The sequence below is a fragment of the Corylus avellana genome, chromosome ca9 (genome assembly GCF_901000735.1).
Source record: "Corylus avellana chromosome ca9, CavTom2PMs-1.0".
NCBI lineage: Eukaryota > Viridiplantae > Streptophyta > Magnoliopsida > Fagales > Betulaceae > Corylus > Corylus avellana.
The window spans coordinates 11746357-11764894 of NC_081549.1; the positions used below are offsets into that span (position 1 = coordinate 11746357).

Genomic DNA, 18538 nt, shown 5'->3' on the forward strand with positions numbered 1-18538 from the left:
AATACTACTCATAGATTGTGTTTGTGGCATATTTTACAAAAAGTTCCAAAACATTTGGCTTATATATATAATAAATATTCATCTTTCCAAGGAGATTTTCGGCATTGTATTCATAATACAATCACAATTGAAGAGTTTGAAACTGAATGGAGAAAAATTGTAGACAAGTATAAGTTGGGAGAGAATGATTGGTTGGAAAATATTTATAGGCGACGTGGGAAATGGATACCGGCTTACTTGCGATCTACATTTTGTGTCGGCATGTCTACTACTCAAAGGAGTGAGAGTATGAATAAGTCTTTTAAAGATTATGTTCGTTCAAGCATAATAGTGAGTGACTTTGTCCATTAATATGAAAAAGCCTTGGATGCACGCTATTTTAAAAAGAAAGAAAGAGATGTCAAGACAAAAAGTTCTAGACCAATTTTGAAAACATGTTACAAGATGGAAGCAGAGGCGGTAAAGTTTTACATGAGAGTCTTTTTTGATGTTTCAAGAAGAGCTATTTAACACTCAAAATTACAAGGCATCTAAATATCAGAAAGAGGGAGGGACGAAAATATATAGGGTGGCTCTTCATGGGAGAGAAAGTCCATTTTATGAAGTTGTATTTGAAGTTCTTGAAAAGAAAGCTACTTGTACATACCATAAGTTTGAATTTGTTGGAATTCTATGTAGGCATTCTTTAAATTTTTGTGAAGAAATCTTTGGTGGACACTATTCCCAACATTATGTTTTAGAAAGATGGATGATCAATGCTAAGGGTCACATTATACACGGCATATCCAATGATGATAATCAAGTAGAAACACCAAATTATTCCACTTTGATGAGAAATAGCTTAATGTTGAAATTTTATGAAGTTGTAGAAGCGGGGTGCCAATCAAAAAGAAAATATGAACATCTTAACATTGGTTTACAAAAGCTTCATCACAAGCTTTTGACAATGGATGATGATTGTGATAAATCTATAAAGGATGACGATGTAAGAAGCGTGGAGGGTTCCATGTTGAACAACCAAGTACTATTAAACCTTGCAAGATCCTTTAAATGTTCGTTGTAGAGGAAACCCCAAATATTTGAGATAAAGAATCCAAAAGAAAATCAAGAAATCAAGAAAATGGCATGTTCCATTTGCAAGAAAACAGGGCATGTGAGAACCAATTGTCTTTTGCAAAAGGAAGCAAGGTATTCTTATATTTGTGATTTACAATAATTTACATGAAGATGCATTTTGTTTTAATTGACATTAAAATCTTATTTTCTTTAGGGATATTGTGAAAGACAATATGAGGCCAACTACCTTGGGGTTGATGGATCAACAAAGTTTAGTAAATGTAAGTTTTTATTACAACATATCCTCTATTAAATTCATTTTTGTCCATTATCTAATTTTCATTATTTGTGAATACAGTGCGTTTTGCCAACTATGGAGTATCTCTCTACATTTGCCATGTCTCAAGATCCTGTATGTTCATCTACCACAATTGACATTGGTGCAGACAACATCAACACCTATGAAACTCCTTGAAGTTGTTGTGGTTTGTGTGGAGTGGTCTTTTTTGTGAGGTTCTGATGACCATTATATGGTTGTATGTAAGCTGGTTTATGTGGAATGTGAAGTGGTCTTTTTTGTGAGGTTGTGGTGACCATAATATGGTTGTATGTAAGCTGTATATGGCAACTATTTGATTGGTTTTTTTATGTCATGAACGTTTATGGTAAATTTGAAAATAATGGTATTAAATGCACTTTCATCAATGTCCAAATTCATTGATGTCCAAGGGGTTTATAATGTCATTCACTGATGGCTGTATAACCAACAATGTTCAAATTGCGGCAGCATTGAAAAATAATGAACAATATTTTTCAATACTGAGACTAAACTTCATTGAAAATCAACAATATATTTTGTTCCAACTTACAACAATGAAAGCAAAATGGTAAATTTTTTCAACCAACAGTAAGAAAATACCAGAGTACTTCTGCAGCTATTAAATTGCAAGTGCTAAAGTGGAAAAAAAAAAATGCAGATGAATCCCTTGTTAGTTAAAAAGAAAAGAAAAACACTTTCATGATTTCATCCACTTCTAGGCATATGAACCAAACCCAAAATTGTGTGAGTTTTGAAACAAGGTTGTTCAATTGAACCAAACCCAGAATTGAAAGCATATTCTCAAGTTCCTGGCTACTCCATCTTAGGAGTTCTTGCTTTTGGTGGTGAGCTGGGCGGCGGTGGGCTGGACGGTGATGGGCTGGGTGGCAATCGACTGGCGGTGATGGACTGGCCGGCAGTCGGCTGGGCAACGATGGGCTGGGTGGCGATGGGCTAGGCGACAGTGAACTTGCCGACGGAAGGCTGATATTTGAGTTAGAAAACTGATTGAGAAAGGAGAAAAAAATATCAATTTCTTACTTGGTTTCAACATAAGAGGGTGTAATCTAGTGCATTCGAGATTTGTTTCTAATTTACTCCTGGCTGATTTGGCAGCCATTTAGTGGTTGGCACAAAAGTCACTTTTGAGCAACCTCTCCACCAAAGGCGCACTCTTAAGGCTTTACACATAAACACTCAAAATTTTAAACACACAAACATTACAAGAATGATTATTGAATTAGGCCAATCAAAAACCTAATAAAGCCATTAAATTGTCATTCTTCTTACACTAGTTCTTTTAATCTGCCAATTTTTTTTTTTTTTTAATTTTTTTTTAAATGAGAGGTGTACAAAAAAAAAAAAACTATGAGAACAAAGCAAAAAATAAAACTTTTTTTTTTTTTAATTTTATTTTAACAATCTCTCTTTTCTTTTTCTTGTTTTGAATGAGCAATTACAATGATTAAACTTTTATATTTAGATTGCCCTTTTGAATTAATTGTTTATAAAATATATATAGTTTTTGTTACATATTTTAATTGTATCAAGTATATAATTGTAGTTACCAGAGAATGAGACTATTGAAAACAATAATGATTCTATTAAACTCAAATCAAATTCTAAATGTGCTTGTGTTGAGATAGATTTAACAAATCATTGCTTAATAAAGAAAAAAAAAATTATGATTATCATCCTTATGAATATAGACAAAATCCGAATAGTATATCTACAAAAAGAATGATGTCAACTTGTTAACCACGACTTTTCAAAAACACAAGTTGAAAAAATATGGTGACGTTTTGATATAGCAGGGTTCAAAAATATGCTGATTGATTGTCTGGTTACCCTGGCGGACCTACTAGTATCATATAAAGTAGGCATATTTTATATATTTATCCCAAAATTTACAAATTTGTCCTCCCAAATTAAAAAAGATGTCCCCCCAAAATAATATTTTACTCACCAGACTTTCTCGATTAGGGGCGAATGTCCCATTAAAAAAAAAACATCTCTCTCACCGGACTTTCTCTTCTCTCAAACAATCTTTCTCGATTAGAGAAAAAAAAAAAAAAAAGGGAACTCTCTCTCTCACCAGACTTTCTCTTCTCTATCTCAAACTCTCTTTCTCCATTAAAAAAAAAAAAAAAAACTTTCTGTCTCACCAGACTTTCTCTTTCTCTCAATCTCTCTCTCTCACCAGACTCTCTCTCTCGGAAGAATTTTTTTTTTTTTTTCGAACTCTCTCTCTCTTGGACTAGTCTCTTATCTCTCTCCGGCTGCACCGCTGCAGCATGAAGTCTTGCTGAAGCAATAATATTTTATGTGGTTTTTTTTTATTTGGTATTTTTTTTAAATAATATTTTTCTTCATAAAACTGGTTATTTTTTGTTTTTTAAAAATGGTCATTATTATGAAGAAAAAGAACATTTTTTTTAAAAAATTATCAAATAAAAAAGGATGAATGTTATTGCTTAAGATTTTTTTTTTTTTAAAATTTTTTTTTAAAAAAATAACCACATAAAAAAATGGGCCAAAATTATGTCAAAAAGTTATTCCTTTATCATTTTTAGAAAAGATATAGTTATAAAAACAAAACGGAAAACCCACTTGCTGATCTTCCCATGCAAACTTAATTCAGTGGCGGAGTCAGTCATTTTATATTGGGAGTGCTGTTAAAATTTTGTTGACGTCTTAAAAATTTTTTTCACCTTAAAAATTTGGTAATTCACACAATATATGCATCACAAAAAATATCTATAAAAGTTCATAAATAATTAAATATGTGCTCAAATTGTCCTGGGTTAAATGAGAGTGTGGGGTAAGGGTTGCTGGATAGGTAAAATTGTAAAAAGAAATTTTTTATTTTGAGGGTGCCTTGGTTAAAAAAAAAAAAAAAAAATTAAAATGGGCACCCCAAGGGTAACGTGGCTCCTCCACTGACTTAACTCACGAGCCCACATCAGAAGCTCCCCTCACCTTCCAGTTCCAGCCTGTGGCAATGCTGAAGCAGGCGCTTGAGTGCGTGGTGAGAAACTCAAAGGGAATCATACCATCATCATCATCATCATCAAGAAGATGTATGAGGCGGAAGGATTTGTGCACCAAAACCCACACAGAGGTGGCGAGGGAGAGGGCGGAATGCGTGGTAATAGGGGCCGGTGTGGTGGGGCTAGCAGTGGCCAGAGAGCTCTCTCTCAGGGGCAGAGAAGTCCTGGTTCTCGATTCTGCCCCCACCTTCGGCACCGGCACTAGCTCTCGCAACAGCCAAGTCATCCACGCCGGCATCTACTATCGTTCCGATTCTCTCAAGGTCTCCCCGCTTCTCTCTTTCTCTTTACTTGAATCCAAGCCCTAACTTTGTCGACTGGAATTTTGATTTTGTTGTGCTTTTATAAGAGCCTGCTAATAATATATCATTCAAAACTGATTTCTTTCCAAATTTTCCATCATATTATATTTAGGTAACTGGCAAGTAGGCCAATCAGCTTTAGGTTTTTTTTAGATGAATTTGTATTAACAACAGACAAGAACAACCATTTCCCCTATATAGTATTCCTATCAACCTCTCTTAAACTTTCATTTTCCCAGAATTCGATTTCTCGTTGCCCATGCAATATCTTGTAGATTGTTTCTTCAGTTCGAGGCTGATTCCCATGCTTCAAGTCATTTCTTTTTCGCCAAATGTGGTAAACAGCTGCTCCCTAAGCAAGCTTACTGATTATAGTTTTCAAGCCCCTGTCTTGTTCAAGTACCTTATTACATTTAGCTACATATGATGGTTGACTGATCACATTGCCTAACTTTCAAACAGCAGCATGTCGGCTGAGTCATCACCTGTAATAGGCAAAGACATAGGAACATAACATATTAACCAATGGTTGTATCCTTGCAAAACAGATATACTGGAGTTGCGGTAATGGAATAATAATATCATATCATTCACTTTACACTATCTAGACATACTATTCCTAAGGCTGATAAATACACATTAACCCATCGTTTAATTGTTGCTCTTGGAACCAATTTTGTTTGTTTATCTTCGTAAACTCAACCTTTTAAGTAGACATCATTTAATACTTCAACTTCAAATAAAATGTTGTCTCTCTTGTATACATTTTGTGTACGAGGGCTTTGCCTGTTTTCTTTTCAATTTATAAAAAAAAAGGTCTCATTTCTTTTCTAAAGACATTGTTTAACCATGTAATTGATTCGACCAATCTGTTGAGGTAGCTGCTTGAAAGTAGCTTTTGAAATCAGGGTTACTATTGCCTTAAAAAGTGTTTGGTAGTTGTCAGATTTATTCTTACTATAGTTTGAGTGCCATTTTAGTAAATTTTGACTCTCTTCCCAAATGGAGAAAGGGAGAAAAGAATAGACCTTGTGGCTCAGTAGTTAGTATGGTCACTCTGTCTGCTACATGTAAGATCTGAGCCATTCGATTGTAGTAAATTCATCATCAAGGCATTTAAACAGAACGTTAATATAAACTTTTTGTACCAATTGTAATCTAACTTTAACCATCTTTTTCAGGCTATTCTTTGTGTTAGAGGAAGAGAAATGCTGTACAAGTACTGTTCTGAACATGATATTCCTCATAAACAAATTGGAAAGCTCATAGTTGCCACTGGAACCTCAGAGATTCCGAAGTTGAATAATTTAATGAATCATGGAATTCGAAATGGGGTTGATGGCTTGAGGATGATTGAGGGTTCCGAAGCCAAGAGAATGGAACCTGAGCTGCAATGTGTGAAAGCCTTACTATCACCTGTTTCTGGGGTTGTTGATACTCATTCCCTAATGCTATCTCTAGTGGTATGTGGCTCCATTTATATTGGTTCCTAAATTGAATAGATTTCAAGTAATTACATTCTCAATGTATGCATGTATGTACACTTATTTTGTAGAGTTATTGTAAATTCTATCAAATTGTCTCTATTTAGAGTTATTACTGTACATTGACAGGGATATTACCCCCGTGTGGGTCCAGGGGGAAGCTGAAAATTATAGAACAACCTTCTCCTACAATACTACTGTCATGGGTGCCCATATTGAAGGAAATAACATTTGCCTCCATGCATCTGAAACTAAACATCTTGAGAACTGGAATGGGAGGTCTCTGTTGCACCCAGAGCTAGTACTCATTCCTGACCTTGTTGTGAACTCTACAGGCTTGAGTGCCCCTGCCCTCGCAAAGAGATTTGATGGCCTGCATAGTGGAGTTATTCCCACTGCATATTATGCACGTGGTTGCTATTTCACATTATCTAATACTAGAATCCCTCCTTTCAATCATTTGATATACCCATTACCAGAAGATGGCGGTCTTGGAGTGCATGTTACTCTAGATTTGGATGGCCAAGTCAAGTTTGGTCCAGATGTTGAATGGATTGAAGGTATAGATGATATTTCAGGCTTTCTGAACAGGTATTCTTTCTCTATTTCTTTGTTCAGTCTACTTCATTCAGTACTCCCTGCATTTTTTCAATTGGGTGCTATAGTTCTGTCTAGAAAAGAAGTGCTTCAGATATACATTTATCTTATGCAGTCACATCCCTCATTGAACAAAAACTTTACAAATTGTGCAGAAGAAGAAATTCCTGGCAGATATTTACTTTCAGATACCTGTGTGGTAGCTTCTTGAATGTTTTGTGTATTGTGCTCTTTCATGTGTTCAATAAGTTTTAATGAATGAAGTTTATGAATGACGCGGAAGTACCTGAGTATGTTCTGCTTATTTAGAAGTTTTGTGATATGCATTGAATCGCCTAAGTGGATTAAGGGTGCAAGTTATATGTATTTTAACTGGTTTGTTTGACTTGGAAGGGCCCATTATTGACTATTCTGTATGGAGGGAGGCGTGGTTGCAATTATAATCAGTATCACATTTTGATGAGGAGCTTTCTATTGGTTTCCAGAATGAACAGGGCATTTTGTGCATTTAAATGTCCATGCTAGCAAATTATTTGGGATAAGGACTTTTGTAGGTTGTTCATATTTTGAACTATCAAAATCAAATTAATTGACAAATGTGTTCTCATATGTGGTATCTGATAGTTTGTCTTTTTTTTTTTTTTTTTTTTCTGTTTCATGATGATGGTGTTTATGTTCTTAATTCTTAAATTTAATGTTGAACTTTTATTGTTATACTATTTATTCTACTGGGTTGGCCTCCAAGTAGTTCTAATTATGCCTCTATAATTTTCCTACTTGGGTACCTAATACATATTTGAAAATACCAACTCAACTATCTTACCCAAACTAGGGTGCCCGGGGGGGTTGGGGGTAGGTCCTATTACTCTGTATTTCAAATTTAACATTTTTCTTCACAAACGATCTATTCAATCTTTTGTGCTAATCGATTTACAGATAAATCGGAATATAAAAAATTGATTATGTCACATGTAATTCATGTTCAAGTGGGTGGTGAACAATTTGCAAATATATGATATTAACCATATGCTTGATTAACAATAATCAAATCACAACAAAGCATGTAATATAAAGAACATCACAGACATGGCACATTCTACCATCCTAGCTTTCATTTGCAAATATCATGTTTTGAATCCACATTGCACTCTTTATATATGCTGACCCTTCAATGTCTTCAGATTTCTTCACACTTCACACGTTGCAATATAGAAGAATTGATCTCAAAGGCGTGTGCTTTTGTGATTTCTATAGGTCTGTAGAGAGACCTAAAACTCAAGATAATGAAGGATAAGCTTTTGTATTCTCTCCCAAGTTCTCACAAGGATTTCATCAATGAGAACATTGTGTCTATCTTTTCCCTCACAAGAACAGTGTCTGTCTATCTTTTCCCTCACAAGAACAGTCTTGACACGATTTTTTAGATTTGACATCCAAATGATATTCAAAATGTGCTTTGAAAAGAATGTATCTGAGATCTGTTTTTAACATCTTGTTTCAAATGAATTCATCAAAGAAAAAAAAATCTCATTTCAAATGAGACTTCAAAAGATGCATTCTGTTTGACACATTTAAGCACTACATTCAGTTTGCTTTCGAACGTTATTCGAACAATGCGTTTTGTCCAATTTGTTTAAGCTTCTTGTTTGAACTGTATATCAAATGCACTTCAAATACCTGTTTGAACTGTATATCGAATATGCTTAAAAGAAGCCCAATCTGTTTGATAGTCCGAGGGCACTATTTGAATACTATTGTTACAGCTTGAACGACAATAAATAGTATGTAGAAATGAAGTAATTTTAATATAAAACTTTGCTATTCACCTTATACTCTCATAAGATTTTAATTTTAGGTTATGTGTGTCCATTTTCAGTTACTGTCCTAAATAATTGAGATTGTCTTGTTGCTCATGAGAGTATTTTCAGAGTTCATGCTAGAAGTCTTCAATATCAACAACACATGACTCACTTGTGTTTAACTATTACTAATGTTCTGTCAAGAAAATATGGCAGCACAACATATACACATAACAATATCCAATTCTTTAAAGATGTGTCAAAAATTTTACATTTTTAATTTTTGAAGCATCACCAATAGTTTTTAATACTCTCATATACACCTTGAGCATTAATTAAGATATAACGTAGAGAATAGGAATAATATAATTGATGATGGTGATGGTGATGAAACTAATACCTTTTCAGAATAGGATATGACATATAGAATGGGATTAATATTATCAAATTCCTAGGCGATTAATCTCCAAATAATCCCAATGGGTACACAGTTTGCAATGGATAGAATCTTGCAGCCATGACATGATATAATATGCTTATTTAAACATAATTTCATTTCTTTTATTTTATAAAGGAAGGGAAAGGTTGATTCCGCAAAAACAACACAAGTCTTTTTTTCCCACGAGGTACAACTTTAAATTCCTATTTATTTGTTAGTGAATAACCATAGACAAATTCCTCGTTTTATTTGGGAGTATTGAATACACCCATAGTTTTGAGCTTCATGTTCTTTCTTTTTGTTTGATAAGTAATAATCAAGTTTTATTAAAAGCGTAAGACGTACACTGGAAGTATACAAGCGGAAATACCTAACTAGAAAAAGAAAAAGAAAGAGAAGAAACCGAAGCCCACCCACAAAAGAACCCCAACAGACCCACCCAAATTCCGTCAAAAACAAACACCCGGAGAAGCCCAAAGGCCCTCAAAACCCACACGAATCGTTACAACACAATAGTCTTGCCCTTCCCTCTCCGAGATGACGCGCTAGCAATGCCGTAATTAATGGAGCTTCATGTTCTTTCTACCAAGAGAAATGTCAGATCAAGGGCATACCAACTCGATTGAATGGGATGACAGTTTCTCATTTTGAATCTAAAATCAGAAATTTGATCAAATTGCACATCACAGTATACTAGTCCTAATTCTTTAAGGGGTTTATCTAAAAGATATGTGATATAGCTAGGAAGACGTTTCACCACACGACACACGAGTTACACATTGACTCTTAAACTCATATAATCAGATTATGACTCCCTAATCTGACTATTGAACCAAGTTAAAGACTACATGGAGACCAACTAAATTGAAAGCCAACATATCGACAAATTTAAGATAATAATCCAATAAAGTACCATGTACACTTGTTCTTAAACCATAAGTCTTCTATATTATCTGGGGCTTATAGCTGTAGCATCAGGCATCCAAAGGGAATATTTCTTTTCCATCTAACTAACTGCTGTGGCATCAAAAGTTAAAGACGTGCTTCAAGTGATGTATTTCAAAGACGCTAAAATAAAATAATCTTCTTAGAAGTGCATTGTAGGAGACAGTGGAGATTTTTCATTACTATAACATTCAGATAGGCTATCAATGTTTGCACAACATATGTTTGAGACAAGTAAGAAACTCATTTAACACTAGTTGTCATTTAGCACTCTAGTTGCCTTCTGACATGTTGGATCTTTTGGTATTGGCTTCACTTTCAAAAATGGCTTTGTTCTTTTTTTTATTTGGTTTGATTAAATAGATAAATAATATTTGATACCAGCTCAGAAATTCAGCTAAAAGGAAACCTTGATCGCAGGTTTGACTATTCAGTATGTGCTAATCGTGCCAAGCAATTTTATCCAGAGATTAGAAAGTACTATCCAAATTTGAGAGATGGATCTCTAGTCCCAGGATATGCAGGGGTCCGTCCTAAAATTTCAGGACCTCGACACTCTACTGCTGATTTTCTAATACAGGTTATTTCTCCGATACTCATTTTTATGTGAACTTACATTGTTGATAAATCACCAAGTATCTTAGTAAATTAACCCCTAACTTCCGTTACCACCAACAATGGTAAATCATATATTTTTTTTGGTAAGTATGGCAAATCATTAATGATCCATGCATGTAAAACTTTTTTAGTTTTGTTAAAAGTATGAGGATCCAAATTGATGGGGAATTCGAGATGGTTTTTTGTTGAATCCAAGTTATTCGAGTTTGCTGTAGAGGGGGTTGCTGTTCTACAAATCTATGAAAGAAGCAGGGGAATTCTATGTTCTGTTTTCTTGGGTGAAGTTAGTGTGGCTTGGTTGTTGGCCATTGTGGAGGCTCTGTCTCAAGTGGAGGGGATGGGGGAGTTTGTGAAATCTTCTAGGGTTGAGAATAAAGCCTTCATCGCCTAGTGTTCTAATTAACATGGTCATTTCTGCTGAAGATGTGTGGCTGATCTGATTTTTTTTCCCAGGTTTCCTAGATTATATTTCCATATATTCCTCATTTATTGTATTTTCCTATTAGTATGATTACGCAGTTCTATATAAATGCTTGTAATTGTACTGGTAAATTATCAAGGGAAAATAAGATACAGTTTAGGAGTACAATGGAATTTTCAGTTTGAGAGTGTCTTCTCCATCCTCTCTTGGCAATGCGTGAGGGAGCGTCTTTCGTTTTTCTGCTGTAGATTAGGCCTCCCTTATTCTATGTTACTGTGGTCTTGCTGGCTGTTTCGATGGCTTGGGTTGAGGTTGTCACTGGGGTTTGAAGTAGTGCCTGCATGGGTTCTTCCTTTAGGCTTGGGAGTGTGTCGAAAGTGCCACGGGGAGGTTCTTCTTCATAGAAGCAACATCATTTGAGTTCTTCTTCGAACTTGGGGGCGATTCCTTCATACTAAGAATTTTGGAACAAGGAAAACGATACATTCGTTTGGTTTTTCTGTTAAAATATTAATTAAATAATTAAATGCACATTTTCCTATCAGTTCAAGTTTTGATACAATTGGTCGTTTAATTTGGTATTAGAGCAGAGGGCGTGAGTTCGAACTTGGACTCTCACAATTTAATCCCATTTCAATTAAAATATTTCATGTGTTGTCTTGGTCCCACACGTGAGGATGAGTGTTAAAATATTAATTAAATAATTAAATTCACCTCTTCTTATTAGCTTAAGCTTTTAGGACATTTGACGATTTAACATTTTGTATGGAAAAAGGACGCTTTTGGCTATTCTTGACCATTGATGATGAGGCTAAGGTAGAAATCAATGGGAGTTTCATTCATAAGTTCAAGGATACTCAATATGCCCTCTTGGGCCAGCGTTGCTGCAACAATCGTGGAAACTTTATGGCCATAAAGGAGTTCAATGGCGGAGGGGGGAGGGGATTCGTTTTGATTCTTGAAGGCAAGGATAAATCGGGTTGGTATGGGTTTGGGGAAATGTTGCGCTTTCCACTGTCCCCTTACTTACCGATGAAGCCCACTCCTCCCTTACTGGAGAAGTTGTCTGTCTCGGTGAAGCATTTGTATGCTCAGACAGTGACAAAACCAAGTAACTCATCCTCTGTTCATGGTAAGGCCACCGGTAGGGAAAATAGGTGATTTAAAATTTTCTAAGGAAAAACGGTGTTTTTTGGCTACTCTTGACCATTGGCGATGAGGCTAAGGTGTAAATCAATGGGAGATTCATTCGTAAGTTCAGGGATACTCACTATGTCCTCTTGTTTCTAATTATTATGAGTTTTTGAAATTATGTTTTTCTTTTTCTATAATTTAGGGGTTTCTCCTAAATACTCATTGTGTACTAGAGTTTCTCCCCTTTACGATTTGATTAAATATACATTACTTATCAAAAAGAAAAGGCCCAATTTGAAAGTGCTTCATGTGGATCATTCTAAGGCTATGTTGCCTCTAATTATGGTTCCTGATGTTGATTTTGTCCTACCTGAAAATTTTAATGCTCAAGTTGGAGAGAAGGATATTATGTTGTCATCATTCTTCTGTCCTACAAAGAAGATGAAATGGTATCATGGCCAAAACACTTTTCTTTTGTTAAGGTTACAATCGATGATTGAAAAATGCAATTCCAAAGCACTTCAAAATTCAAAGATGAGTTTTCTCCAACCATGGGAGAGTGTGATGCAGGCAGCGAGAACTCAATTTTATTTAATTTTAAGGGTCAAGGGTATATATGTAATTTTTTTATTTTCCGGGCATGAGCTGTACTTTTTTATCTATTAGGCTTATTTTGGGTTTATTATGCTATTGGGTTTTTTTTTTTGGGTTTACCTAGTTATTGGTTTTGAGCCTTTTGGTAGTTAAAGCCGAGTCCAAGTTCTTTTTAGGCGTCTATAAGGATGTAATGTTTTTCTTTCTTCTATGATGATGATTAAATGAAGAAGAATTTCCAGCAAAGATTGCTCTTGAGGATTGGGTGATGCAACCCTTCTTTGAAGTGTGATGCCGAGGAACCGAAGTGTGATACTTAGAAAAGGTAGGTGCCTTGCCTATGCTGGTCTCATTCTAAATCTTTCTCTTTTCCTTTTGATTTCTAGCAATGTTATTTCTATTTAAAATCCTAGAAATTTAAATTTAGGGAAAAATTAACTTTACCCCCCCTGAAGTTTCAGGGGTTTTTCAATTCGAACCTCAATGTTTAAAAATTGGCAATGTACCCCCCTAATATTTCAAAAATTTTCAATTTAGATCCTCCGTTACTAATTTTTGTCTAATTGGACGGAAATCATCCCACGTGCGTCTCACGTGGGATTTTAATGCCCTCTATTCCAATTTTGCCCTCATTAAAACCTATGAAATTACGTAATTACCTTTATTAAAACCTATGAAATTGAGGGTAATTATGTAATTTCACAGGTTTTAATGAGGGCAAAATTGGAATAGAGGGCATCAAAATCCCACGTGGGTTGATTTCCGTCTAATTAGACGAAAATTAGTAACGGAGGGTCTTAATTGAAATTTTTTGAAACATTTTTTTTTTTTTATAAGTAATAATGTTATATATCAAAAGCGTAGAGGAGGGCAATCCACATACACGAGAAGTATAAAAAGAAAGCACCTAAGAGAGGGAGAGAAATGAAATAGGAAGTCAGAGAAATTAATCACTAAAGGAGCTAGCCAAGTGGCCTTCCAAGAGTAAAGAGTAAAGAAGAAAAGATGAGTCAGTTCCTCTATAGTCCTAGTAGAGTTCTCAAAACATCTAGCATTTCTTTCAGTCCATATACACCACATAAGACACAGAGGGATCATCTTCCACACTACTGCGCTTCGAGTATAACATTAGGAGGGTACATTGCTAATTTTTAAACATTGGGGTTCGAATTGAAAAACCCCTGAAATTTCAGGAGGGTAAAGTGAATTTAACCCTTAAATTTATTATTTTCCTAAGATCTTAATTTTCAAAACCCTAAACCACACAGCCCCATAATATCCACAAAACATGAAGTATTCGCGACACTATTCACGTGCACTTTTTACAAGATACTATTCACATGTATTGTTCACACATTATTCGTTCTACATCAATTTTTGGTATAAGAGAGTATTGTCCTACACCAGTGTCTTTTTCTTGTGAACAAAAATGTTTTCCTTTATGTATGAGGCTTAGGTTTTTTCATATCCAATAATCATTTCCTTAAAAAATGAATTGTAATCCATGGGCTTCTGCATTGAGGCTTACAATTCATGCAATTGGGGATGTCAATTGGGCTTGAGAAATAGTCTCCACAATTTTGAGCTTGTTCCAATTGTTGATGTCTGTAATCCTGGTGAGCTTGGTGCCAGTGCTGGGATGTGGTACGGGCACTCTTCCCTTATGTCATTTTAGGTCTCCCTCAGGGGCCTTCCATCAAAGTTACAGCTGTGTGGGATGTTATTGGAGAGATGCGAGACTGAGACTAGTGTAGGAGAGATACTAGACAAGATTAACTGGTGGAAGAGGCAGTATCTTTCTTAACCCAGACAACTTTTACCGTTATCAAAAGTGCCCTATGGGAGTCTGCGTACTTGTAATACATTTGTTTCCAATCTCTGCTTCAATGGGTGAGAGGTTAGGGGAACTTCAGACACAACCTTTTGGGGCAGGTATTGGAGATGAGTTTTAAGTATCATCTATTAAGATGGAAGGACATTTGCTTCACAAGAGGGGTAGTTTGGGATCATGACCCAAGGTTCTTCATTACTGCAATACTAGGGAAATGACTATGGAGATTTGTAGTGAAGAGGTATTCTTTGTGGAGGAGATGGTAGGAGGTGTACATGGGGAAGGGATGGGTGATTGGACTAATTTTGCAGGGGAGTGGAGGTTGGACTTATTCGGCAACATGGAGTTCATATGGGGCTAGGGTTTTAAAGAATTAGAAATGGATGGGGTGCTCTCAGGCGCTTCCTTGAAGGTGGTGATTGGACTAATTTTTCAGGGGAGTGGATGTTGGACTTTTTCGGCAACATGGAGTTCATATGGGGCTAGGGTTTTAAAGAATTAGAAATGGATGGGGTGCTCTCAGGCGCTTCCTTGAAGGTGGTGACGGGGGAGTATGATTTCCTTTGGCATGATGTTGCGTGGAAACATACCTCCGAAGTTTGTTTTCCCAGATATATTTGCTATAGTTGGAAATAAGAGGGCATGGTTATATGGATCTGTTAGGAGATTCGGAAGTGAATTAATGGAAGCTCTTTTCTGCATCCTTTTTGTTGGCAAAGCATTTAATGGAGTGAAGGATAAGGGACTTGGGATCGACTAATAATAACAATCTGGAGGTCAAGTCCTATTTGAAGGCTTTGAGGAATTTGAGAAATAATGCTGCTGTCCTCTTAATATTACGTTGGCTTTTCTTAGATCACTTTTCATTTGGCTTTTCCTCCATCTTGGATCTGACTCCATCACTTTTCTTTTTATTCTAGAGCTGTATGCTTGAGGTCTTTTTGTCCTTCTCATTCATGTTGTAATACTGCTATGTCTAGTCAATAAAAGTTTACTTATTCAAAACAGAAAAATCCATTCAACCCCTCCCCATATGCTCATTTTAATGTTTAGAAGAGTTAGGGTTTGAGTCATTAGGGTTTTGGGGGTATTTTAGTCTCTATGGTATTTCCCTAATCCTATATAATAGGATGCTTGTATTAGGTTAACATAAGTTGAATAATATAATAGCCTCCGCCTTTTGTGTCTAAACCGTTCATACAAACTATAACATGGTATCAGAGCTTGTTTCGATTCTTGGGTAGTTTAGTTTTCTTCTTGGTGGCAGCACTGCCCGTGTGGGCTAACCCACACGGGCAGTACCTTCAAAGAGCTCCAAAGTGTTCCGTAGAGCTGTTTTGTTCTTGTTTTATGGTGACCGGAACTCCTTCCGGTGAGAAAAAAATATATATATATATTTTGTTTGTTTTTGATGTTCTGTGATGCTGGCCGGATGGTTCTGCGGTGGTTTTCTGTCTTGTCTGAAGTGGCCGGAGTGTTCTGTGGTGGCCGGAAAAGTTGCAGCGGCCATCGGGAAAAAAAAAAATATTCCGACGATTTGATGCTTTTGGTGTTGAAACGTTACTGTGTGGCCCTCTATTGATTCTGTAGTTGCTGTTTTTGAAGTGGTCGGAGTGTTCTGTCTTCTCCGGCAAGTTCCGGCGATACTCCGGCAATGGTCCGGCGAGCCTCCAGTGACTGTTTCTGTTCTGTTTTTCAGTGTTTTTCTTCTGTTTTTAGGTATTGCCGGCCTGTTCTGTGTGTTTCTGGCCAGTTTTGAAGCCCCGACGAAGTTCCGGCGTATGTCCAGCGAAGCTCCAGCAAAGTTTTTTGTTTTTCCGGTATCTGTTTTCCGGCTAATCTTGTTGGTTAATCATGTGAAAATTTGTTGTTTGTTTGTTGTTTGTGATTGATGTATCCGACCGGCCTTGGATTCTTCGGCGAGAACCGATCAAGTGATCGTTGCATCCGACCGGCCTTGGTGTTTTTCGGCGAGAACCGATCAAATGGTTGTTCAAGTTACCAATGAGTTTTCGACCGGTGTTGAAGTTTTATTTAATTAACTTGTGTGGTCCAAGTAGTTCCAGCTTGAGGGAGAGTGTTAGAATATGTTTTCTAGTTGTTTTTCGTTTGCTTGTATCTTCCAAGCTGGATTCATATGATGTATATGCTCCAGCTTGAGGGGGAGTGTTAGAAGAGTTAGGGTTTGAGTCATTAGGGTTTTGGGGGTATTTTAGTCTTTATGGTATTTCCCTAATCCTATATAATAGGATGCCTGTATTAGGTTAACATAAGTTGAATAATATAATAGCTTCCGCCTTTTGTGTCTAAACCGTTCATACAAACTATAACAGTTTTCATGGTATTTAGAATTTAATAATGCAGTGAACTGGCTTTTTCTTTTTCATTTTTTTGGGTGCTATGGGAGGTAGCTGAGTGTGGAATACTAGGGAAATATGTGGGCTAATTGCAATTTCATTTTGTGCAGGGTGAAGAAATTCATGGGATACCTGGTCTTATTAACCTTTTCGGAATTGAGTCACCTGGTTTAACTTCAAGCTTGGCAATTGCAGAACATATAGCTGCTAGATTCTTGAGATAATGGCATACATAAGCTCCCATTCCGTATTTTATATATTTGAACACACACATCTGATCATGCATCTTACTATGACAATGAAGTCTTCAGAGCAGGTGATTGTCTCTATCCCCTTTGGTTTCAAAATCTATCAAATCTGTTACAATTTTTTTTTTCCCCTCAAGGTGATAGGCACTAGGGTTCGGAATTGACAAGGTTCAGAGCACTCCAACAAAAGCATGATGCAACTGATGTGTACAATAGTGAAGAATAAGCAAGCTATAGATTCAGTACCTCTAGACTCTTATATGAAGCTTTTAGATTATATGCAGAGTTAATAAGATCTTTGTTGCCTACTGATTTGACAGAAACTTCATTGCGAGTCTCCATTGTTGGGCTTTTTTACCTTCTTTCACCTCGATTTTCACTTCTAACTAGATTTTCTTGTTTTTAGCTAGGATTAAAGTTGCTTTAAGCTTAAATTCAAAGAATCAAAATGAAGGATACAGAGGTGTCCACACTTTTGTTAAGTGACTTCTTTAATGGGAAAGGGGTATTTGGTACTGGAGTGTTGATTGCAATAGTTGATTCCTCTTGGGTTAGTGACCCACAAAGAAACTGCGGGGTCTGATTTCGCGAATGATCTTTGTCCACTGCTTTCCTTGTAAGCTGATTATAGGCACAACGCAATCATACCTAAGAAAAGCATAGCAGCAGCTTGGAACTGCAAAAAATCATTAAATATTCTCTTCATTACTTCGAAAACTCTTTATGATGGAGGATATTAGTTAGCAATTGGTTCCTTTGTGGCATCCCTTCCTCTTTCACACTTGCTGCAGGTTCCTGCCCAGAGTTGTGTTGTATTTGATGATTTGTAAGTAATTCCATGTCTATGTTTTGTGTCAATAATTCTGGACTTATATTATCACCGCAACTCCTTGGCCTTTTTTATTTATTTATTTATTTTATTTTTAAAATTTATTTTTTATGTTTCAATCTTCTGCCCTGCATAGGAGTCCCAACTGCTGGATTACATGCAGATGCCGCTTGCTTGTAACTATTTTATTTTTTGGGATTAAATTCACTTTACCCCTTGAAATTTCAGGAGTTTTTCAATTTGAACTTCAATGTTTAAAAATTGGTAATGTAATTTTCATTTCAGACCCTTTGTTACTAATTTTCGCCTAATTGGACGGAAATCATTCTACATGTGTCTCACGTGGGATTTTGATGTCCTCTATTCCAATTTTGATGCCCTCATTAAAGCTTATAAAATTATGTAATTACACTCAATTTCATATGTTTTAATGAGGGTAATTACGTAATTTCATAAGTTTTAATGAGGGCAAAATTGGAATAGAGGGCATTAAAATCCCACATGAGACGCACGTG

At 36.0% G+C, this 18538-nt stretch overlaps 1 protein-coding gene across 3 annotated transcripts; it reads left to right on the top strand.

Annotated features, from left to right (window-relative positions):
- Positions 1–4331: 4331 nt before the first annotated feature.
- Positions 4332–17714, top strand: LOC132191873 (L-2-hydroxyglutarate dehydrogenase, mitochondrial). 3 transcript variants are annotated; one of them, XR_009441308.1, is made up of 6 exons: positions 4332–4688; positions 5909–6190; positions 6366–6802; positions 10412–10571; positions 17057–17262; positions 17332–17714. XR_009441308.1 is itself a non-coding variant. In XM_059606991.1 (5 exons), the coding sequence occupies exons 1-5, from the start codon at positions 4377–4379 to the stop codon at positions 17168–17170; spliced, it is 1305 nt and encodes a 434-aa protein (XP_059462974.1). In that variant the 5' UTR covers positions 4332–4376; the 3' UTR covers positions 17171–17714. The 3 variants fall into 3 exon arrangements, 1 of the variants encoding a protein (XP_059462974.1); XR_009441309.1 differs by having other exon boundaries at positions 17339–17714; XM_059606991.1 differs by having other exon boundaries at positions 17057–17714.
- Positions 17715–18538: the final 824 nt, after the last annotated feature.

Excerpts from the sequence above, each read along its gene's own strand:
- LOC132191873 (XM_059606991.1), top strand. The coding sequence starts at position 4,377 with ATGCTGAAGCAGGCGCTTGAGTGCGTGGTGAGAAACTCAAAGGGAATC. Across the intron at positions 6,803-10,411 it reads ATTTCAGGCTTTCTGAACAG|GTTTGACTATTCAGTATGTG; the intron begins GTATTCTTTCTC and ends CCTTGATCGCAG. Across the intron at positions 10,572-17,056 it reads CTGCTGATTTTCTAATACAG|GGTGAAGAAATTCATGGGAT; the intron begins GTTATTTCTCCG and ends CATTTTGTGCAG.